We start from the raw sequence: 24,592 nt of genomic DNA on the forward strand, positions 1-24,592 counted from the left end.
CCCATGCAAATTTTGAGTTGCGTAATTAATGGGCGGATCCGACGAGGCCCACTGGCCATCTGTCGGTGAATACGCGCAACTCACGAAAACTGTCATGTTTGGGTCCGGCTGGCAAAAATGCTCATCGCTCGCGCTCATTTTTTGCTCATTGAGCAAAATGAGCGGTCTTTTTTTACATGTAACGTATACAATGACAACATTTTTTTCAGCAGAGCTTTGTTTTTTTAATGGAGGCTGGAATAGGCTAATCTTAATAACATTCGGTGAAATATTTTTCTAAAAATTTTGTTTTGACGCTGGTTTAGGAGTCAGAGTTGAGATGACAAATTAGGATTATCGTTATTTGAAGAAATAATCCGATTTATATAAATAATGTTGATAAAACAGTAACACGTGAAGGTCAACGGTATTTATTTAAGCTGAAAAGTATCTTTAAGGAACACAAAAATGTTTTCTAGGTCACGTCATTTTTTTTTCAAATCGTAAACGTTTTGAAGTCTGGGCACCTCATCTTGTTTAATCAATTATTTGTAAATAATTTATCATAATGCATGCCAAATCTGTGTCTTAGATGAATTTGAATAAACTATGTTATTCATAGGAGTCTATTCCAAATAAATAAAAAAATAAATGAGAAATGAGCCTGCCCATCATAAGTAAAATTATGCCGTTCCTTGTCAGTTTACTCTAAATATGAAAGTTAATTAAAAAGAGTGTATGGAATTCTAAGCAAATGTGTCTTGATTGCAAATCAGTAACTTTTCATTGATCGGGAATTTAATAAAAACTAGTTTTAATTATAAAGCTCTGAGAAAAACTAAGCTGACGACATAACATGAGTACATGCCCTTTTTTCGTGTTGAAATTATCTCAGGAATATGAAATAAGCTTCAAAAGTGACAATCCAATGGAGCACTTCCATTCGAGCAGTTTTTGCTTTTTTCTATAATGTATTTCTTATAGGAGAACTGTCATTTGTACCACTCGAATCCGGTGCTCCATTGTCATGTGCGAGATTCATCAACAATACAAAAAATCTATCTATTTTGCTGATGAGCGCTCATTGAGCGCGAGCGCATGCGATGAGCATGAGCGAGCACGAGCTACCTGATAAGTCCTCATGCTTATGAATGAGCGAGCACGGTTTTAGCTCGTTCGCTCATTCGCAACCCAGATTTCCATAGACAATGTCTATGAGACATTTTCAAGTTTTTTGCAAAAAAAAATATTGTTTTGCCCCCTGATTTTTTAAAATATTTGCAACGGTCTGATTAGGATTTTACTAAATTCTCAGTTAACTGTCATTTGTCACTTTGACAGCTATTAATTTACTGAAATTTCAGTAAAAACAGTTGTCAAAACAACTGAAATTTCAGCAAAAGAAACATTATTTTGCTGAAAAATCAGTAATTTTCTTGTTTCAGCGGTGTATGCACTTCGGAAGGAATCGGTCAAGAAAAAATTCAAATGGGCAGCGGCGGCAGCGAAAGCAAGCCAGAGAGGGTGAAGAAAAGCCCCAAGAAATTGCTCCCTCTCCTTTGTTCTGCTGTTCGTAAAGCCATTTCTTGACCCCTTTCCTTCCGATCAGCGTACTAGCCTTTCAGCTTGACAGATCATTTGCTGAAGATCAGCAATCGTTACTGGTATTTCGGGTATTTCAGATATCATCTAAATCAAAAAACGTAGCCCAGTCACCGAATGTTGCTCGTTAACTGGGCTGAACAAAAAATAACGAGGGGATCACCGATGCATAATATTTTCCAGATGAATTATAAAAATAAAAGTTACTCAAATTTATTTACAATGCTTACTTTTCATATTTCTTTAATTGTAACTTGAAATTAAATAAAAGTTTGAACAGTTTTTTTTTATTTATTGAATATGATTTTTGCATCAATTAACCCCTCGGTCATTTTGGTTTGTATTGTTTTTTGACGTTTGTCTGCTTTTTAACTGGGTTACGGTCCAGTTATCGAGCGCCCAGTAAAAAAGCAACACACTGTATAACAAAAACTGTTAAGGAATTATTTAGAGTAATTAAATTAAATAAATTTGAGAATTACGAATATAAAACTGTGTCGTTTTTACAGCTAACAAATTTCACAAAATGCTATCAGAGTGCTTATGACTTGCACGTTTAAAAGTATTCATAAAATAAACCGTGATTTGAAATCATTATGGTCTCCAATTTTTTTTTTGTAAAACGTTCAAAAGTTTACGAAATGTCAAGTTTGCTTTTACGAATGATATCGTTCTCTTTTTTTACGAGCACTTTTCCAGAATTTTTTTTATTGAAAAGGTCCTATAACATGTGAAACACAACAGTTTATAGGACCTTTAAAAAAAACTCTAGATTTGTTAATTCAAATGTTCAAAGGTTTTCACAAGTTTTAGAAAGCCTTTGGATCTTTTAATTGATAAATATATTTAGCAAGGAATGTCTAAATGAACAATTCTCCAGTGTATTTTTTAAAAAGGTCCTATTAACATATGAAAGAAAAAAAATCATGTTTGAATTGAGAAAACCCCGGAAAACTCTCCCTTTTTAAATCAAACTCACAGTTAAATTAAAATGTCTAATTAACAAAAGCTTTGACCAAATCAAAAAAGCAATTCAAATCCGTATAATGCGTGAAATTCCCTACACAAATTCCGGCCTGTTAAAAATCCGCGAAGAAGGTCAAAAATCCGTATAGTAAAGAAAAAATCCGTACAGTTGGTCGCCTTAGGCATTTCAGTTTGACAGATATTCAGTTACTGATTTACTCTGATTTTTCAGCAATGTTTTTGTTCATTACCGTATTTCAGCAAAAGTGATAATTACTGAATCGTATTCAGTTATTTATTTTACTGAAATGGCAATCCAAAATGTGCTGTGCACTTTATAGCTGTCGGCCATCATGGCTAGTACCAACCACTAGTGTCTTCCTTTTAACTACAATGGCTTCGCCGCCCTGGGCTTCTAAGTGTTTGAGTACGGCACGGAGTCCAATCCAGAGGTTGCTGGTTTGAATCCCGCGACGGGCGTTCTAAAATTTTATGAGTATCCGGCGCCGTCACTCCGCGTGATTCCGCGAAAAAAAATACTTCGTGGGACGGTTACGCTTAGACTTGTAACGATGGAAAACACTTGGTGTTGTTTTCAATGAGTTTCCGAACAATGTATCAGATTTATGGGGATTTCGAAAAGTATACGAAAGACTCAATTAAAAATAATTTAAAAAAAGTTAGAAACGTCCAACAAAGACAATTGAGCCCTTAGCTGCCGTTCTACGCTAAATTATTTTAATTTAGGTTGTCGTATTATACTGTTCGAAATCTCCAAATCTGAAACTGATAATTGACCGCATAATTGACCCATGTTCAAAAAGAGCAACTGAGAAAAACGCGATTGAAATTTTTCGATCGATTTCTGTGTTTTTACGCATAATTGTCCCGTGGGTCCCCTTTCGCCCTTTATGTCTCTAGTTGCCCCAGTTAGCAGTTTATCAATGTTACTTGTGATCCTCTTGCTAAACAATAGGTAAACACGACATAATGCTACATAAAACTCATGATTTCGTGATAGAAAATACTTGGTGGGACAATTATGCGTAGAAGTTTTACGATGGGACAAACATACTTGGTGTTGTTTTCAATGAGTTTCCTAACAAAGTACTAAATTTTATGGGGTTTTCGAAAAGTACACGTCAAACTAAACTTAAAAATGTTAAAATAAACTTAATAATGTTAAAAAGTCAGAATCGTCAAAATATGACATGGGACGATTATGCGTAGAACGGCAGTTATCCGAAGTGAATTTTTACGAGGCCTTTGGATAATCGAGTCTGGATTGTACTTGAGCAAATAATTTTTTTTAATATGTCCTATAACCTTTTCGGGCCTGATGGGTCATATATGACCCAAAAATCAAAATTTTCTAAAGTAGCCTACAATTTTTGTATGGGCCTCAGGATCATTTTCCCAGCATCAACTAAAAAAATATTTTTTTGAAAATTCAGACTTGAATGGGATAAACCTGGGTGCTGAAAAGACATAATGCGTAACGTGATTTTCGAATAAGGCTTTCTAGGCCCAGTGAAAAAAATATAATTCAACTCAAAAATGACGAACTCCTCGTCACAGTGTCCTGATGCAAACAATGATCGAGCTGTAGCTGTCACAGCCCTGCGAAGTATGTTGGCTGACATATCGGGCAGTCAGTCAAATAAACCAGCTAGAAGTCGCTTGACAAAAAAATTTGCTAGAAAGAGATAGGAAACCTGATGCAAACAAACGTCCAGCTGTCATGTAAACATACTTTGAATGTGTTGGTAAATTTCTGACTAGAAAGCCTTATGCTCCCTACTTCTCCTCACTACTACAACTGCACCACAGCTGTAAACATAAACAAAGTAGAAGGTTATGTTCAAGCTCAAGCGTGACATATTTTTTGCTGCTGAAGTGACTTGTTTTGAAACATTTTGGATCTGTTGAGTTTTTGCTGAAAAACTAAGTGCTTCGCGCTTTTTTTGTTCGTAGACTAAACGATGGGCGGCCAAAAGAGGACGAAAAATTGCGTCAGAGGTGGGTGAAATTTTGTGAATCAGAAGAGGAACCGCATGGAAGTTCCAAGATTAAGTGTCTTTGATGCAGGGATAATATCGGAGTAAGATTATTCAATATTATTTGGCAGGTGCCTTTCATAATTTTTGAAAATCCGCCGCTAAAATTTTTAAATTATTATTGAAATTTTAGCGATGAATTATGCCAATTTTGATTTCAACCCTCTTCTCGAGATTTGTTGACTTTGAATATCTCAAAATATAAGTTAATTATTTAATCAAAATATATTATAGATCGATTACAATACTTCCCACTTCATGGTATCATTTTGTGAACAGTAAATTGGTTCTCCTTTGACAGTTCTAAATTGAGGCCGTTTCGCGAATCACTATTCTGCACCCAGGGATAAACATACAGTGAATCAAATATTTGTCCGTACCCCCCCGTACGGAAAATGTTTGTAATATAAAAGTTCATAAAATACGACCAAAGTACCATGTTTTATACATCAATCGACGCGGCAGAATGTCCTCATTAAGACACTGTCATTGGATTTGCAAAAAACTTTTTCTAAAAAAATACAAAAATAGTTTAATGAAAATTGTCAAAAAAAAGAGGTCAAATAATTGTCCGTACCCCTAATAAAAGTACAAAATCTGATCGATTTAAGTGAATTCATTTATGAAATGTTGTTTCTGTGTCAAATACTAGTACCTCTAGCCAGTTTGTGACAACTTTGAACTTCTGATAACTTTGTTAAGTTAGTTTATATTAAAAATTGGTTTAAATTTAGTTTTTTATGTAAAACTTATCAAAACATTAGTTTATAAACAACTATTTTTATAAAATTGCTATTTTATGTTGTAAGAGTCTCTATTGAACAAGTTTTAACAATATTTGTTCGAAATATACATTGTTTTCATCTTTTTTATTGACATTTTTCGACCAAAAATACTGTTTCGGAACAATACCGTTAAACAATCCGGATTGTACCGGAACCGGTTTAACCCCTTGGAGGGAAATTTTGTGGTGGTCAGATAGAGGACAAAAAAACCCACCTCATGCAATTTGAAGCATCCAATTTTGTCCACTTCAGCCCGATTACGAGTCCCTAGACTGAAATTTGAAATTTTCACTTTCCGTGCTGAGAATTTCTGTACCGGCCTGGGTTAGAATGTTTTGCTTGAGGAATTTGAAAATTTCAAATTTCAGACTAGGGACTCGTAATCGGGCTGTAGTGGACGAAATTGGATGCTTCAAATTGCAAGAGGTGGGTTTTTTGTCCTCTATCTGACCACCACAAAATTTCCCTCCGAGGGGTTAAACCGGTTCCGGGACAATCAGGATTGTTTAACGGTATTGTTCCGGAGTTCCCGAACGACCCCCCGCAGAACGACGCCGTCGCAATCGCAGTGGGTATTCCCACCTTTTCACCGTCGTGTGCAGGAGCACGCTGCCGCCATCATCATTCGAAACCGAGACGCCGCGACGAACGGACGCAGAAGAAAAAAGAGAAAAGGTATCGTTAGAATAAAGTTAGTTTCTAGTTAATTCGCGCGCGTGGTTTTTATTTGAGTTCCTCTTCCGAATCCGGAAATCTCGGTCCAAGTTCGGGAAGTATACAGTCCGCTTTTTCACCGCAACATTTGGTCCTTCAGTGCCGAATAGTGATGGACATGCAAGCACTGAAAAGCCGTAGAAACGCCTTTATGGCGCAAGTGAGTGGGGAGCTGTCAGTCGCGGAGAGCCTCAAAACGCGGAAACCGTCCCAAAGTGAGGTTAAGGACCGCCTGACCCAGCTCAACAAGCTTGCCGAGAGTTTTCGCGAGACGCAAACTGGAATCGAGGAGCTGCAAGAGGACGCAGCGGCCATTGCCTCTGTGTACAACGTCCGGGAAGAGTTCTTCCACAAATACTACAAGGCGAAGGACGCCTACGAGGAATTCCTGGATGTGGATTCCGACGGCGAGTCAACGGCCAGTCAGCGGACCGTGGCCGAAACGTCCGACTGGAAGCAAGCGATGCACCTGCTCATGGAAACGCAGCGACAGCTGCTGCTGAATCAATCGGCGCAACGAGCAGGACAGGCATCGAATTGTTCACCAAACGGCGGTCAGGTGCAGAGTGGGTTACCCCAACTGAACGTTCAACTACCAGCCATCAGTGTGCCCAAATTCACCGGAGATCGCAAGAAGTGGACGACGTTCAAGGACCTTTACGTATCAACCATTCACAACCGCGATGACCTGACGGACACTCTAAAGATGCAGTATCTCTACTCGTATCTGGACGTCGAGCCCAAGCGTCAAGTTGCAAGGTTCTCTATCTCGGAGGCAAACTACAAGCTGGCGTGGGAGGCTTTGACCGATTACTATGACAAGAAACGATTCACTGTCTTCTCGCTGGTACGTGAATTCATGGATCAACCCTCAATCGCAAGTGCCACCCCTGAATCGTTGAACAAGCTTGTGACGAGCTCGGACGAGATCGTGCAGCAGCTGGATACCCTCGGGGAGGAATTCCAGACCCGTGATCCGTGGTTGATTCACCTGGTGCTCGAGAAGCTGGACAAGGATACTCGAGCTGGCTGGTCGCAGAAGGTCATCGAAAAGGAGAACCCGAAGTTCGACGAGTTGCTGTCTTTCCTGAAGAAGCGATGTGAGGTGCTGGAAACCTGTTCAGCATTCTCGAAGAAAGTGGTGCTCGACGGAAAGAAGGAAGCGACGAAACAAGTGATCAGTGACAAGAAGCTGAAAGCGTTGCACACAACTGCAACCAATCAGAAGTGCGCGAAATGTTCGAAAGAGCATAACATGTATCAGTGCGAAGAGTTCAGGAGGCTGAGCGTGCAAGAACGGCGTGAACTAGTGCAGAAGGCTCGCTTGTGCTTTAACTGTTTGCGACCTGCGCACTGCGCCAAATCGTGCACCTCGAAGTCGTCGTGTCACACCCCTGAGTGTAAACAACGACATCACACGCTGCTGTGCACAAGTGCGGCCAATTCTGAACGAGCAAGTGAGGAAAGTGGAAGCAGTGCTTCAGTGAAAGTGGTTCCTGAGAAGAAAGAAGAAGTGATCGCTTCGCTGATGGCGGAGCTACCGGAGAAGAAGCGGCAGGTTCTACCCCTGTTGCCGACAGCAGTAGTGAAAGTGCGAAAAGTGAGTGGCGGATACGTCCGCGCGAGAGTGCTGATCGATTCCGGATCGCAAGCATCTCTTGTGACGGAGGAGTGTGTCCGGAAGCTGGAGCTGCCGAGAAGGAACGGGAAACTGGCGGTGAGCGGCCTTGGACAGCAGGAAGTCGGAACAACCCGCGGCGTGGTCACGCTGCAAATTGCTTCCCGGTTCGACGAGGTCGTGGTTATCGCCACGGACGCCTACATTCTTGGAAAGCTGACTTCGACCATTCCGTCGCAGCGCTTCGACGTGGCCAACATGAAACTGTTGCAGAACATTCCGGAGCTGGCCGACCCGGACTACAACCGACCGGGTCCGATCGACATCATTCTTGGATCAGATGTCTTTCTTGCGCTCTTGGAGGGAGGGCAGGTCAAAGACGAAAGCGGCCAAACGGTGGCCCAACGCACGGTCCTAGGGTGGATCGTGGCGGGACGATACGACGACCAAGCCGTCGTACACAGCAACCACACCATCGTCAATCTGCACGCAGAGATGGACCTGAACCGCACCTTGCGGCAATTCTGGGAGCAGGAGGAGAACTTCAAGCCACCACCGCTTACTCCTTCTGAACAGCAGGTCACTGAACACTTCAGTTCGACCCTGCAACGCGACGGAAATGGACGCTTCATTGTCAGATTGCCTTTTGACGATTCGAAGCCAGCGCTCGGCGACTCGCTTGCCGCGGCCACAAAACGCCTGAAGTCGATGGAACGTCGATTCCAGCAACACCCGGAGTTCAAGCAGGACTACACAGCGTTCCTGCGCGAGTATTTGGAGCTCGGCCACATGGAGGAGGTACCAGCCGATCAAGTCGAGAAGGATAGCAGCAAGTGCTATTATCTACCGCACCACGCGGTGATCAAGGCGGACAGCAGCACGACCAAGTTGCGCGTTGTCTTCGACGCGTCCTGCGCCACTTCAACGGGAGTTTCGCTGAACGACCGATTGCGTGCCGGACCGAACAACAACGCGGACCTGTTCTCGGTGGCTTTGCGGTTCCGCTCACACAAGGTGGTGTTCTGTGCAGACGTTGCGAAGATGTACCGCCAGGTACTCGTGCACCCGGACGACCGAGACTACCAACGCATCGTCTTCCGGGAGGAACCAGATCAACCGATCAAGCACTACCGTCTCTGCACAGTGACGTACGGAACGAAGACCGCACCGTACCTGGCAATCGAGTCAATGCGGGCGGCGGCCAAGACTTACGACGACGTCTACCCACAGGCGGTAGAACGAATCAAACGGGATTTCTACGTAGATGATTTCCTGTCCGGAGCCGACGACACGAACGAAGCGACGTGTCTGAAGCAGCAAGTGGTCGAGATCCTCTCGTCGGCGGGGTTTGAACTCCGCAAGTGGACCTCGAACAACCAAGAACTCCTCCAAGAGCAGCGCACCGACGAGTCCGCTCCAGTCCTGATGAAGTTCTCCGAGCAAGGAGAAGCAGTGAAGGCCCTTGGCATCCAGTGGTTCCCAACGGAGGACGTGTACGGATTCAAGGTCAACCTCCCCGACACTTCGTTCACCTTCACCAAACGCCAGATGATATCGGATTCATCTAAACTGTTCGACCCGTTTGGCTGGTTGGCACCTGTGCTGGTGAAGATCAAGATCCTGTACCAGCAACTCTGGTTGTTCGACGTCAACTGGGACGACTCACTGCCGCCGGCGGTGAAGGCGGAGTGGCAGGAAGTGCGGAGTACTCTGCACCTACTCGAGAACATGCGGATCCCACGATACCTCTCCTCCTTTCGTGGTCGAATCCAATTGCACGGATTTTCGGACGCTTCCGAGCAGGCGTACGCAGCCGTCGTTTACGCCAGGTCGTTGAACGCCAACGGCAACATCTCGGTGGTTCTAATTGCAGCCAAATCTCGAGTCGCACCAATCAAGCAAGTGTCGCTGCCAAGACTGGAACTTTGCGGTGCGTGGCTGCTTGCACTGCTGATGGAGCGCATGACGGAAGCTTTGTCGCACCTCGCAATCGAGCACTGGGCCTGGACGGATTCGACCATCGTGCTCAACTGGCTGTCCACTCACCCCCGGAAGTGGAAGACCTACGTGGCGAATCGCACAGCTGCCATCCTGGATTACCTGCCACGCAGCTGCTGGAACCACGTCCTGGGCAAGGAAAACCCTGCTGATCTCGCAACGCGCGGGCTCACACCGGCCGAGCTTCTCGGCAACCCACTGTGGCTCGGATCTGCTCCGTGGATGCAGGTGGATCAAGCACTCTGGAAGCTGCGCCCTGTTCCAGTTGTTGACGACGAAGACCTGTTGGAAACCAGAGTAGTTAAATCGCTGCACCTAGTGGCGATCCCAATCCGAGAAAACTACGATGAGGAGCTGGGGCTGCTGGCGAAGCGGTCCAGTTTCACGCTGATCATCCGGACACTGGCCTGTGTCAATCGTCTCGCAAGCAACTGCCGGACTACCAAGGCCAATCGTCAGACTGGGGAGCTGGCCCCAGCCGAGCTGAGCGCTGCGAGAGCGCAGCTCGTTCGAGCCGTTCAACACACGGCGTACGCACCCGAGTTGGAGCTGTTGCGGAAGGGTAAGTCGCTGCCAACCAAACACATCCTTTCCCCGCTCCACCCCTTCCTCGACGAACAAGGCACCATGCGCTTGGGGGGTCGACTGCAGAACTCGGACTTGCCGTACGACGTGAAGCACCCCATGATCCTGCCGCAGAACCATGTGGCAACCGAAATGCTGGTGCGTGAGTTACACCTGCGTAATCTCCACGCCGGACCGGCGCTGCTGACTGCTACCATCTATCAACAATACTGGATCGTCGGATGCCAGACGGTGGTACGCAAGGTGGTCCACGGATGCACGCGGTGCGTCCGTCTCAAGGGAAAAACTGCCAATCAGCTGATGGGCAATCTACCGCCGGCAAGGGTGCTGGCGACACGACCATTTTCACACGTCGGCGTTGACTACGCCGGACCTGTCAAACTCAAGGCCGCCTGCGTTCGTGGAGTCAAGGTAACCAAGGGGTACATCGCGGTGTTTGTGTGCCTCTCAACCAAGGCAGTACATCTGGAGGTAGCGAGCGATTTGTCCACGAACACCTTCATCAGTGTCCTTAAGCGATTCGTATCCCGGCGCGGATACCCCGTCGAAATCTGGTCGGATAACGGTACCAATTTCGTTGGCGCTGATCGAGTCCTGCAGGAGTTCGTCGAGCAGATCCAGTCCAACGGCAAGGAAGCAGCGCGATTCTTGTCCAACCTGGGCATCAAATGGACCTTCAACCCTCCCTCGGCACCGCACATGGGCGGTATTTGGGAGGCCGCGGTCAAAGGCACCAAGAAGCACCTGGTGGCCGAACTCGGAGACGAAGCCATCACGTTCGAAGACCTGTCAACAATTCTGTGCCAAGTCGAGGCTTGCCTTAACTCGCGGCCACTCTGCGCTCTCTCCAGCAACCCGGACAGTGTTGAGGCCTTGACTCCGGGGCACTTTCTGGTTGGGCAGCCGATGAACCTTGTTCCCGAGCCCAACGTGCAACACCTGCCTGTCGGACGACTGGATCACTGGCAAGCGCTCCAGAGACGCGCTGCTAATATCTGGAACAGATGGAGAGATGAGTATTTGACGAGCCTGCAACCGCGCAACAAGTGGCGCACACCCCAACCCAACATCGAGGTGGACCAGCTGGTCCTCGTGAAGAACGACAACGCTCCACCGACCCAGTGGGAGCTAGCACGAGTGAAGGAGGTCCATCCGGACGCAACAGGAGCGGTACGCACGGTGACCCTACGGCGCGGTTCAACTGTGTACCAACGCCCGATTCACAAGCTGTGCCTACTCCCGAGGAATTGAGGCAGTGGCCTCAAGGCGGGGAGGATGTTCCGGAGTTCCCGAACGACCCCCCGCAGAACGACGCCGTCGCAATCGCAGTGGGTATTCCCACCTTTTCACCGTCGTGTGCAGGAGCACGCTGCCGCCATCATCATTCGAAACCGAGACGCCGCGACGAACGGACGCAGAAGAAAAAAGAGAAAAGGTATCGTTAGAATAAAGTTAGTTTCTAGTTAATTCGCGCGCGTGGTTTTTATTTGAGTTCCTCTTCCGAATCCGGAAATCTCGGTCCAAGTTCGGGAAGTATACAGTCCGCTTTTTCACCGCAACAGGTATTGTTCCGAAACAGTATTTTTGGTCGAAAAATGTCAATAAAAAAGATGAAAACAATGTATATTTCGAACAAATATTGTTAAAACTTGTTCAATAGAGACTCTTACAACATAAAATAGCAATTTTATAAAAATAGTAGTTGTTTATAAACTAATGTTTTGATAAGTTTTACATAAAAAACTAAATTTAAACCAATTTTCAATATAAACTAACTTAACAAAGTTATCAGAAGTTCAAAGTTGTCACAAACTGGCTAGAGGTACTAGTATTTGACACAGAAACAACATTTCATAAATGAATTCACTTAAATCGATCAGATTTTGTACTTTTATTAGGGGTACGGACAATTATTTGACCTCTTTTTTTGACTATTTTCAGTAAAATATTTTTGTATTTTTTTAGAAAAAGTTTTTTGCAAATCCAATGACAGTGTCTTAAAGAGGATATTCTGCCGCGTCGATTGATGTATAAAACATGGTACTTTGGTCGTATTTTATGAACTTTTATATCACAAACATTTTCCGTATGGGGGGTACGGACAAATATTTGACTCACTGTATGAAAGATAACAGCTCATAGGACCTTTGCAAAATAAAATCTAGAAGTGTTAAAAACTAACCTGTATCAAGTGGGTTAAAGATTGCTTGAAAATTACTAAGGAATTTTTTTAGCCTTTTCTTAAATGCTTCCTAGACGAAACCCGCGGTATGTGTCAGAGCGGAAATCAAAACGGAGTTTAAAAAAAAACAAATCCAATGGAATGTTTTCATTTAGTAACAAGTTTTATTCGACTTAATGCATAATATAGATTTATCCTAAATTTTCCATCGGTTTTTCCTCGTGTTCAGTGCAGAGGGCAACGTACTTTTCTTTAAGTTGTGAGTGTTTGTTCGAGTGACCGCGACCCAATCTTCTTCCCACGTGTCACGTCTATCTTACGTAATTATTTTTCACTCACTCGCTAGTGTCCATTTCATTTCTTCTAATTTACTTCTCCGTCTGATTGCTTACCACGCACGCGTGTAAACGAACAACAAAAAAATGCACTCAAATTTCTAACTGTCTTTTTCAATCACCACGCGCTCCTCTCGTTGTCTCGTGTTTTGTTCGCTATCCTCATTCTGACCATCAACACCGTGGTGAGGGTGAGGTTTGGAAGTTAACTGTGTTTTTAAATGATTTAAAAATTAAACTCTAAACTAGGTCTGCTCTGGCGAGTTAGAGAAGACCTCACGAATTCAGTCAAAAACAATTGGTCCGTTCAGTCACAAAGTGACTGATCTGGTCTGGTGAGCAAACTTAGGCAACAGGATTTATAGTGGGAGGGGGGAAAATGAAGGCACACACTACGTTTGTTTTAATCTATTGATACTGGTTGGTTCGAGGAGAGGGAAAGTAAATTTGGATGCGCACAGTTTTGGCAAGTTTTTTTAAAGAAGAAAACACAAATAATTATCTAACAGCTTCGTCGTCACAATTGTCTCTATGTACAAGACGACGGTTCTTTACTTTGATCTAACGATTTAGTGGAAAAATTCTAACGAGAAAAAACTGTTGTTTCGAATATGTACAGACTGTTTTGCTTCGAGCTGCGCCAAACTCTCAAGAGATATTTTTTTCTAATTATATTGTGCCTCGTAGTAGAAAAGGAGAGAGAGTGGAATTACGGTGGAATGTATCGCCCAGACTACCACCGCGGTGTGATCGTGTGGAACTTCCACGACTGGTACGCGTTGTGCACGTCGCACGGCATCAGAGCCAGCGCTCGCGTCTGCGGATGATAGCCCATGCACATCTTGTACGTCCGGTGGAGCAACGTCGAGGTCGTTTCATCGTACTGCCATGGCCCGTCGACCGTGCCCAACCGGCAGAAGGCCAGCTTGATGCCCTGGTTATCCGCTTCGATGCAGCGTTCGCCGACTCCCAGCTGACCGGCGGCGTTCAACCGAATGAGTTGGTTGTGGCCCTGGCCGTGACAGTGCTGCAACCCAATTATCGCCGGCGGTTGCCGTCCCAACGCGTCCACGCACTTTTCCGTGCCCGAGTTCTTCAGCTCGCCCCAGAACAGATTCGCCGGCAGCGCCGGATACTTGTCCAGCACGTCATAAGCCACATTATCCATGTACCACTGGAAGCTCTTGCACTGCAACCTCTCCTTCAACGCCAACTGCTCGCTAATATCGCCCATGTCCAAAAACCGAGCCAACGGTTCCCGCGTGTAAAAGTACTCCTTGTACTGCTCGTCGAACCACGTCTCAATAACCCGCTTATAATTAATAGTAATCAGCGGTCCCTTCTTCTTGTTCGCCAACTTGCCAAAGTTGTACGGCATAAAGCCACGGTACACGTGACCCACCCTCGAACACGGCACCCACTCGATCGAACCACCGCACTGCCAAATCTTGAAGCTCAGCTCGAAGTTCTCTCCGCCCCACACCAGCAGGCCCGGATCGTACGCCCCGATCTTCAGGAAGAACTCCCTGTTGATGGCGAACAGTCCGCCGGCGTGCGTCGGACTCTTGTACGGCTCGCTGTCGTGCTTGCGTCGCTTGGCCTCCCGCCGCGGCACCTCGTTCTCCTTGTACAGCATGCCCCACTCGAAGATGCCGCTGCAAGGAAGAAGAAAACAAAACAATTAGAAAGTTGGATTGCAATTTGATATGATTACAGGTGAGCCCTTCATCACAATCTTTTACTTCGAGAACAAGACTAGGTCCGTAAACAAACAATGTTTTTTACTGGCTGATAACAAAATAACATATTTTTTACTTCCGTACCGCTCCGTACACACATTTTGATTCGGGAGGAATCATGTGCCATAAGAGTGGCTTTAGTTATGGACGTTCCCTTGCAAAATTCGCAATTCGCAATTTTCAGTGTAAGAACGGGCCTTGACCGATCTTATGCACCAGGTTCCCGACGAACACGCACTGCCCTTACACCTACATCTCACCCTTGCTCTGAGTCAGTACGAGCAACACGCTAGAACACGCTTTGAGTGTTCGTGCCAGGCATGCACACCTTCTTTTCCGGTTACGCATTTTAACTCGGCCGGGGGTGGTACATTGCGTAGGGGTTGATGTAAGTATAAGCGCCTAACCATTTAAAGTGTGCCAATCAACTTTCATTAAAGCAAAACTGTTTTATTTTAGTTTGGATTCAAAAACTAGTTGTTATTTTACTGTGTTTTGTTTTCTCCTGAAATCTTTCCTAGTGTTGAGTCGTGTTTTTATGTTGCTATTTCTTTTGTCTCGGTGTTTTGTTACAAGTTTTGGTCCAAAGCATTTTATAAAAGTTTTTCAAAAGTACAATAGTAATATTTGTGTTAATTCTTTGATCATTCCAAAAATTGAGTAATGGCTCGAACCTCATTTTTTTGAAGAAAAAGGTGAAGATTGAAAACAATGAACAGTGAAAGAAATATACTATTTGAAGAATCAATACTGCCGTTCTACGCATAATTATCCCATGTTCAAAAACGTTACTTAATCCACCTTAAGGTGGTTGGTGCCTTCCTCGCATTCATGTTGTATTTTAGGTGGTATTTACAAATTAATTTAAGAGTTTGTTTAATTTGTTTTAATTTTTTTTCATTTGTTTTTTTTTAATTATTGATTTTACTTGAACAGCAATTTTCAATTCTTTTTTTACCAACTCTTCAAAATAAAGGTGAAAAGTCTCATGAGTTATATATTTCAGTAAAAAGTTCGTGTAAATCTTTGTCGAGACAAAATGATGCAGCAACATAATTATTACAGATTTTTTCCAGAGGAGACGCAGACACTGCCTAAGCGATGTGGCAACCGGGCGATACGCATGCAAGGGGATGTGGCTGCCAATCCCCCGCGTGGTCAAAAAGTCAAAAAAGCAAACAGACCCGGTTTTTGAGGTTATGCAAAAATCACCCTTTTTTGTAGCTGCAAAAAAAACTTTTTCTTGGCATAACTTTAAAAGTACTTCACTAAACAGAATAAAATTTAATAGGGTCTTAGGGGACCCCAAAACGAACAGAATAAGGCGGATCCGGCCAAAATCGGTACGGCCAGTTCTGAGATAATCATGTCTACACACATCCCCACAGACATTTGTTCAGAATTTGATTCTGAGTCGATAGGTATACGTGAAGGTATATCTAGGAGTCGTATTTAAAAAGTTCATTTTTCGAGTGATTTTATAGCCTTGCCTCAGTGAGGTGAGGAAGGCAAAAAGGGCAACCGAGAAAAACGCGATTGAAATTTTTTCGATCGATTTCTGTGTTTCTATGCATAACTGTCCCGTGGGTCTCTATTCGCCCTATATGTCCCTAATCACCCCGGTTAACATTATATTACCCTTATTTGTAATTCTCTTGCAGGTAAACAGATAGATAGAAAGATAGACAAAATGCTACATAAAACTCATGATTTCGTGATAGAAAATACTTGGCGGGACAATTATGCGGAGAAGTTCAACGATGGGACAAACAGACTTGGTGTTGTTTTCAATGATTTTCTGGACAAAGCACTAGATTTTATGTGTTTTTCTTAAAGTATACGTAAAACTGAACTTAAAAATGATAAAAAGTCAGAATCGCCAAAAAATAACATGGGACAATTATGCGTAGAACGGCAGAATAGTAAAAGAAAGATAGTAAGTTATGAAGTAGATAAAGAAATTAACAATAGGTAATAAATAGAGGTAACAAACAAGCTTAGATTGTATTAAGTGCAATTTATAGGGCAGATGAAAAATTATTCAAACAGATAAATAAAGATAAACAAAATTTACATCGCTGCCAAATTAAGGAAAAACAGACAGTTTGTTACAGCAGCATCAATTAGTAAATAGAGTGGAAAAGCGTTGAGAAATAAGAGAATCGTGAAAGTAAAATCGAAAACAAATGGACGATAATAAACAGAAGGCGTGTTAGAGAATCAGTGAAACAAAATAAATAGAATATAGATGATAGATAAAAACGGAAAGAAGAGAAACCCCGTTCTGCGATGCTCAGGTACATCCACAGCAGTTGACTCAACATACTGCGAATCAAAACAATACCGTCTACATTCACAAATTACTTCCCTGTCCTACATTGGCGCGCCCCTTTCTTTTAGCCGTCTCGATTCTGACCCGCGGCGGTCAAAGGTTTACGAGCTGTTTCCACAGGCCACCAGCAAGGTCACACTTTGTCATCATGATGACGAAACCAAGCCAACGTGGAGGTAAGAAAATAGGACACTTGCAAGGAACCAGAGCTATACTGTCTTGATCAAGAATGATCTAACAGGACTACGGACGTAGTCAGTGACGCTCCTTCCAGGATGTTCCTCGCCTGAGCGTCAACTGAAGAGGTATCAACAGCATCATTCGCCCTTGGCTTGCAATTTACATCTCCTTAAATTACACCAAATAACAACTAAAGGAGATATTAGGCTATGGCAAACATGACTAGTCTAATAACTTCTTAAAACTATGCAAATTATGAAAAATAGCGTAAGTGCCGCTCGTTCCAATGAGCGAGGGAAAATGAGCGGCTCCTAAAAAAAGTGGTTTAACCGCGGGTTTGACTTACCTCTACCCAAAAGTTTTGTCGATTAAGGTTTTCGTTCTACAAAACTCGACAGCCCCAATTTTTCACAAACCCTTTTGCCTTCCTCACTGAGGTAAGGCTATAATCCTGTTCTAAAAATGAACTTTTTATTAAAAGCTCGAAGACCCACCTTCATGTATACATATCGACTCAGAATCGAAAACTGAACAAATGTCTATGAATTGTTTGAAGTTTCGATAACTAGTTCAAAAGTTATGTATAAAAATGTGTTAGCACATATATCCGGATCTCATTTATATGCATGTAAACGATGTCCAGACCCATCACCCGACCCATCGTTGGTTAGGTAATCGAGAGACCTTTTCAACGAGTCCACAACATTGAAGATCTGGCAACCCTGTCTCGAGTTATGACCACTTAAGTTATATCTGTGTATTTATTTTTCTGGATCTAAAAAAATTGCTAAAATAGTGTCCAAACCACTCATATTACCCATTGTTGGTAAACAGTGAGGAAGGCATCAACCACATAGTTGGATTAAGTTAGTTAAGATCTTAAAGATGGGACAAATTTGGCTTGCTTGCATATGAGACATTAACACGGAGAAGGGCAGTCGAACTCTAAAAAGTAACGAATATGCCAAATGTGAAGAAAAATGACCTAACGTATGTCAAACTTACACGGACACCCAATTCTCAAAAAAACTAACCTAATTCACCTATGTGGTTGATGCCTTCCTCACTTTTTACCAAAAATGGGTAATATGAGTGGTTTGGACACACATTTCAGCTTTTTTTAGTTCCAGAAAAAAAACACAGATATAACTTATGTGGTAATAACTCGAGACAGGGTTGCCAGATCTTCAATGTTTTGGACTCATTGGAAAGGCCTTTGAATTACCTAATCAACGATGGGTCGGATGATGGATCCGGACATAGTTTACATTCATTTCTGTGAGATCCGGCTTCAAAAAAGTACATAAATATCACTTAGGTGGTCATAACTCGAGACAGGGTTGCCAGATCTTCAATGTTTTGGACTCATTGGAAAGGCCTTTCAATTACCTAACCAATGATGGGTCGGATGATGGACCCGGACATCGTTTACGTGCATATAATTGAGATCCGGATATTTGTGGAAACACGTTTCTATACATAACTTTTGAACTACTTATCGAAACTTCAAACAATTCAATAGCGATGTATGGGACCTTAAATCAAGTCGAATGCAACTGGTTCGATCAAAATCGGTTCAGCCAGTGCTGAGAAAACTCAGTGAGAATTTTGGTCACATACATACATACACACACACATACACACACACAGACATTTGTTCAGTTTTCGATTCTGAGTCGATATGTATACATGAAGTGAGGAAGGCAAAAAGTTGAAACGGTAAATTCAACTCGCTGGTTCTCGATAACTCTATCAATCGCAACGTTTTTTTATGTAGTGATTTGTATGGATGTTAAGATGATTTTAGAACTTTGCGGATCAAATCTGTAATTTCTGCGATCAAAAACATCAACTTCCAACTTTAAAAATGGAACGAATTTGGAATATGTCCGAGAACCACCGAGTTGAAATTACCGTTCCTACTTTTTTGAGTTGGAATGCTAACAAATCTTTCAAACTCACCGATAGTGATGTCCATCCGCATAAACCGGCCGATACTCGAACGACTTGTGATCGATCCCATCGATCACCGGCACCGTCATCACCGTATTATCCCGATAGATTGGCGCCAACAGCGGCGGCAACCAGTTCGTGTTAACCTCACAATGCGCATCCAAGTACACAATCACCTCCCCGCTCGCTTCCTTCGCCCCGCGCGATCTCGTCCGGATCAATCCCTCGCGCTCTGCGTTCCGAATCAGCTTAACCTTTCCATCGAACCGCTCGATATAATTCTCCAACTTTTCCTTCAAGTCTTCCTTGTCCGAATAATCGTCCACCAGAATAATCTCCTTGAGCACGTGTTTCGGCGACCGATTCAGCACCGAGTGGACCGTTCGCATCAGCACCGAAAATCCCTCGTTGTGGAACACCACGATCACGCTGGTCGTGGGCAGATCGTACGGATAGTCCCAGTGTTTGCACTCCTCCAGCCGGGTGTCCCGAATGGTTCGATCGAGGGAGATCGTGTCCGAAACAACAATGTTCATACCGTACTCCATCTCGGCGTCCGACGCACGGTTCTGTTGGTCTTCCGGCAGGACGTAAGCCTTGCCACCCTCGCCGGGACCGTCGCGACGTTCCACCTCCTTTGGCTCGAAGTTGCCGAGACCTGCGAAAGAGAGAGAGGGGAAATTTATATAGTTAGCAAACCATTGAAAACCCATACAAAAAAACATTCAATTTCATTTCGCGTTGAGAACAGAAATTGCTCGGTAAGTCTCACATTCCAACCTTTCCCCTTGTCAATCTGGCATATAGCTCCCTTTTTCCACTCCTCCGGTAGCTGTTCTATGTTCTATGTCCTAGGCCTTGCCTATCAGCTGGTGCTGACAGCTCGTCCGTCAAGATTTCCCCATCCTAATCGCGACCCATTTCAGCTCGCGGCATAAAGCCATTCTGGGATTGACTGAGTTTCTAGTAAAACTCATGCGTTTCGTTGGAGCGATACGGCGGTTCCATATCCTGGCACTCCAACTCTTCCAAGCAGCGCTCTTTATCCCAGAAGAGCTGGGTTTGATGTCTTCGCAACTGTTTGTAAGATTCAGCATTCACTTGTTCTGCGCTACTGTTTTCTCGTTCCAAATCCCCTGACATTCCTCGTCGAACCATCCGTTCCGTCGTACTCGGTCCACGTACCCGATGGCGCTTGATGCCGCTGCGTTGATGGCTACTTCCATATGGCTTCAGCAAGCCTTCAGAGGGGTTTCGGCGAGCTCATCCTTGTCTGGCGACACAGCTTCGAGTTCCTGCGCGTACTAGGTAGTGACCTCACGTTTCTTGAGTCGCTCCCGATTAAACTTCGGACAAGCGTTGGCGCAGCTTTGCCACTAGCAGGTTGAGGTCCGAGTCAATGTCCGGGCCACGGTAAGTTCTGACCTCGATTTGAGAAGTGCCAACCATCGATGAGAACATGGCCGATTTGCGTCTCCGTGTCGTTTGGTGATCTCCAGGTGTACTTGTAGCGGCGGCTGTGCTGAAAGAAGGTACTACGTATGGCCATGCTCCTGGAGGTGGCGGAATCGATGAGTCATCCGTCGTGAATGATTTTAGTATTTTTTGTGAGGAGTTTTATAATTTAACTCAAGTCTTATTCATTACTATTATTGATAGTTTTCAAAGCTTTTTAAATTTTAAATTGAGACATGAAAATTCAGATTTTTCCATCCACTTTTTAAACAGTTCTAACTAGCAATTAAGCTCACTAAAATTATCCCCTAATGGTCTCATTCCAGGTAACAACGGAACGTTGCACATTCCAGTGCAATGTTCAACATCATGAACTTAACAAGACAATCTAAAATAAAAACGCAAAACATTTCCCAGAGAGCAGGCGAACTCTTCCAAACAAAAACCTGAAAGTTACTCAACCAACAACAACATCGCATCGCACACCTTGAAGAAGCACCTTTACGACACCCCGATAGTGGACCACCGTCCCTTCTGCCCCAAGTCCCCCCTTTTCCCCAGCAACCATACTTTCTGGATGACCACCAACGCGTGACAAACGACTTATGAAGACTTGGTGCTCCCATTTCCCCCTCTCTACTCAATTCTCACCTTCAATCAGCACCGGATACACGTTACTGTGGTCCACCCGTTCCTGCCGGTCTCCGCCGGCAACCCGTGCAGCGAACCGGGCATTGTACGCATCCTTAACCGTCCGGTGATCAACCCCGGACCAGGTCGCGATCATGTACAGTATAAACACCAGCACCAGCGCCGTTACGGCGATCCGGGCGATGCGGCCCCGCCGGATGTTGGTCACTCGCATCCCAATGACCTCACTTTTAACCGTGTTCCGACGGATCTAACCCGGTAATTTCTCCGCGGAAGAGAACCGTAAAAAAACCGCACACGACTGCCGCGAGCACTACTTGTCTACGTGTACGACTTTTTCCTCTGAATGGATAGCAGTCATGTAGCAGGCTGTGTTTTCGTTCGGAGAGGTGCTGATCTGCTGGTCTCTTCTATCTTCTGGCTGGAGCGTACGCGTCCAGACATGCCGCTGGCAGAAGGTGCATCTTCTCTGGTCAGCTGTCCCGTTCGCGCATAAGCAGTCCGTCAGTGTTTCAGCGAAGGATGAGAGAATGCCGTATCAGGAATGACAGAAGAAACTGTACCGTTGTGTTGCTTTGGTTCTCCTACCTTCGTGTTTTTCGAGCAGTTTTGCCCAGGAAGGTTTATTGGTGCAATGCAGCTTCATTGAGACATGATCTACTGATGAGGAACTTGGTTCAGTTGATTGTTCTCCGTGGGTATTGCGGTGAAAGGCGTCATTGCTTGTAACAACACTAAACGCGACAGGGTTTATAAGATCGTGACATTGGCTTCAGCTCTAAGATTTCGAGTACACTTAACCGACCTGAATTTATTCTGGTTTCTTTTCTGATTCTATTTCACTCATTACGAGAAATATACCCATTTTAAGCCTAATAAGCGGTCGTGTTTGAATGATGCTGGATAATCTGGAGTGTTCCTTGAAATTTACTAAAACCAAGTACACCAACGAGTAGAGCAACTTTTGTGAACATTTCTGTTTATTTTCACTTTTATTAAAAGTTATGCTTTTTCTTTTAAATGCATTTAAAAAAAATATTTCCCAAATGCATTCTAATCAGTCGAGTGCATTGGGCCACACCCATTTTTCTATTTTCAGCATAGTTCTTTTTTTTTCTTCCAGCGCTCTTTTGGGTCTGCTTCGTGCTACCAAAATTGATGAAATTTTAAACGAACTCTCACGAAAAGTAGCATTTATAGAGAAAATTTCCTGGCATCACTGGCTCACTCCACACAGAAAAAAAAAATCATGGTAATATTACATCTGGGAAGGGGTACATCTTTTACGTCAGAAAAAGGTGTAATTTTACCTCTGTAAATGTGTAATTTTACCACTTTTCTGGTGTAATGTCACTTTTTCAGTCTAAATTGAGGTAAAATTACATCATAATATTCAACCTTCCAAAATTACAGCTTCCAAATTTACATTATTTTTTTCTGTGCAACAGGCGCTGCACCAGCGTCCAGCATGTTGGTGGTGTTGGTGGCCACCCTTTGTTCTTTATTTGCCTTCGCTTCTCCCTCGGTTTTCTTCCGCCTTCGATTGGAGTGGGTAGTCAAAATTGAAACGTCAAAAGACTTAGCGCGTTTGTTTTTTTGATGGCGCTTGCTAATTATTTACATGTTTCGGGATTATTTTTCAAGTGAGTGACTAAAAAATGTGCAAAAGAAAAAGTTGCCGGTAGCTGGAAGCAATTTTATATCTTAAGCGCTTTGAAATCGTTAGCGCAAGTGAAAAGATATTGATGCCGACTTTCGTTAAGCAGTTAACCTCTCATCTTGCGTGTGGATGTGTGTGGCACCAAAATTATGAGAAATGGTCTCGCAAAATACAAATTATGATCAAAAGTGCTTTAAATTTGATCTTTTTGGCCAGTAAATGGCATAAATTTGCGTGCTTACTCGAGGCGGTGCCGTTGCTGGTAAGTTTATATCCTAAATAGTATTTGTGGAGCTTTAATCGAGCATCAAACTCTTCATATGACGAATATAGGTGTTTGATTAGAAAGGTTATATTTCCCCTAACTCTCACCACTCTAGACCTGCTATCCCAGAACCCCTTTTTCCTCACTTGTACTCTAGGATCAGGTCCGTTGGTTCAATCGTCTCAGCGTGCCAAACGCTCTTGGGAAAACCAGCGGCAGCTGGCAGGCGACGTCTCCTTTCAGCTCAGATCGAAACCTGTAGCTTCTATGCGTGATAAAGCTGGTGCTTTTGATCTATCGTGTTCGGCTCAAGCCTGGTCTGCAATAGGAATCTCGCAGGAACTCAGATGCAAGCGTAAAAGAGCCATTACACTACCACAAACAAACAAACAAACATGAACTTTTTCGTGTTTGACAATAGACGAATCCAGTTTGAAATGGCCGCTAGGTGGCCAATGGTGTTAGAAATGACAGCTTTCATGTACCTAAAACGGGGTGACTTTGATAGCCGGGGTGACTTTGATAGGTTTGCGATTTTTCCGCAAAATGAAGAGTACAATTAAAATACGTAAGGAATGGTTCAGAAACATACTGACCGTGGTAGAGAAGTGTTCAAAGTACCTCAAGAAGAACTTTTCATAAAATTTTGACAAGTTTAAAAAGTTAGTTAACTATAGTTAAGAAAAAGTTGATGAAAGCCATTATTTTAAACTTCTCAAAGTGTCATGATTTTCTCAATGAACATGATTTTTAATCGGAAAACGGAATGCATTTTCGGATTCTTTGGACAATTTTCCACTAGGAGAAGGTTAAAAAAGTTTGTAAAAAATAAATAATATGTGTTTTTGAAACACAATTATAAAAACTCTCTTAATTTATAGGCAATTTCAGTTGAACAAATTTCATGTAAAATGTGAAAACTTGTGATTTGTGCTTCGAATTCAGTCTAAAAGGCAATATAAATCGATAATTTTATAAACAAAACTAGTTTTAACAAATTTCAGGCAAAATTCCGACTTTTAAACAATTTTACCTAAAATTTATATGTATTTTGCTGAAAAGCTTATACACTTAGTTAACTAAATATAAACATTGTTTTTTTTTCTTCAAAACTATATCAGCTACTTTAGTGATGGTACATTTAACGTACAAATGAAGTTTGAACATCTTAGATATGATTTTAGCAAGAAAAACTATGACTATCAAAGTCACCCTGGAATTCAAACTAAGAATTTTTAACGTAACTATTTTTCTAAACGTTATTGAAAAAACTTTTTTCCGAAATAGTGCATGGACTTTGTGTGGTCTATCCCAGTACATGTTTTAAAAATAATAATCTTGAGAAAAACCTTACCTGTTGGAAAATATTCTTAAAACAAATTGAAATCCTATCAAAGTCACCCCGGTTTACGGTATTTGAATATGAGAGCTCAGGGAAACTCAATTTTTAAGCAATAAAATGATTATTTATGATAAAAGTATTGATTGATTAGGTGCACAAAATGTGTCTAGAATATTTTTAAAATAAAAACTGTT

General features: G+C 43.2%; 2 protein-coding genes across 2 annotated transcripts; one reads left to right on the forward strand and one right to left on the reverse strand.

Annotated features, from left to right (window-relative positions):
* The first annotated feature begins 6,215 nt into the window (after positions 1-6,215).
* LOC120413348 (uncharacterized) lies at positions 6,216-11,555 on the forward strand. The gene has a single exon (XM_039574130.1). The coding sequence runs from the start codon at positions 6,216-6,218 to the stop codon at positions 11,553-11,555; it is 5,340 nt and encodes a 1,779-aa protein (XP_039430064.1).
* Positions 11,556-12,764: 1,209 nt separating this feature from the next.
* Positions 12,765-21,565, reverse strand: LOC120412330 (N-acetylgalactosaminyltransferase 7). The gene is made up of 3 exons (XM_039572734.2): positions 21,132-21,565; positions 19,035-19,683; positions 12,765-14,476 (listed from the first exon to the last, which is right to left on the reverse strand). Exons 1-3 carry the CDS (start codon positions 21,343-21,345, stop codon positions 13,555-13,557), a joined length of 1,785 nt encoding a protein of 594 aa, XP_039428668.1. The 5' UTR covers positions 21,346-21,565; the 3' UTR covers positions 12,765-13,554.
* Between the last annotated feature and the right edge of the window lie 3,027 nt (positions 21,566-24,592).

Source organism: Culex pipiens, chromosome 1, assembly GCF_016801865.2.
Source record: "Culex pipiens pallens isolate TS chromosome 1, TS_CPP_V2, whole genome shotgun sequence".
In the NCBI taxonomy this organism is placed as follows: Eukaryota; Metazoa; Arthropoda; class Insecta; order Diptera; family Culicidae; genus Culex; species Culex pipiens.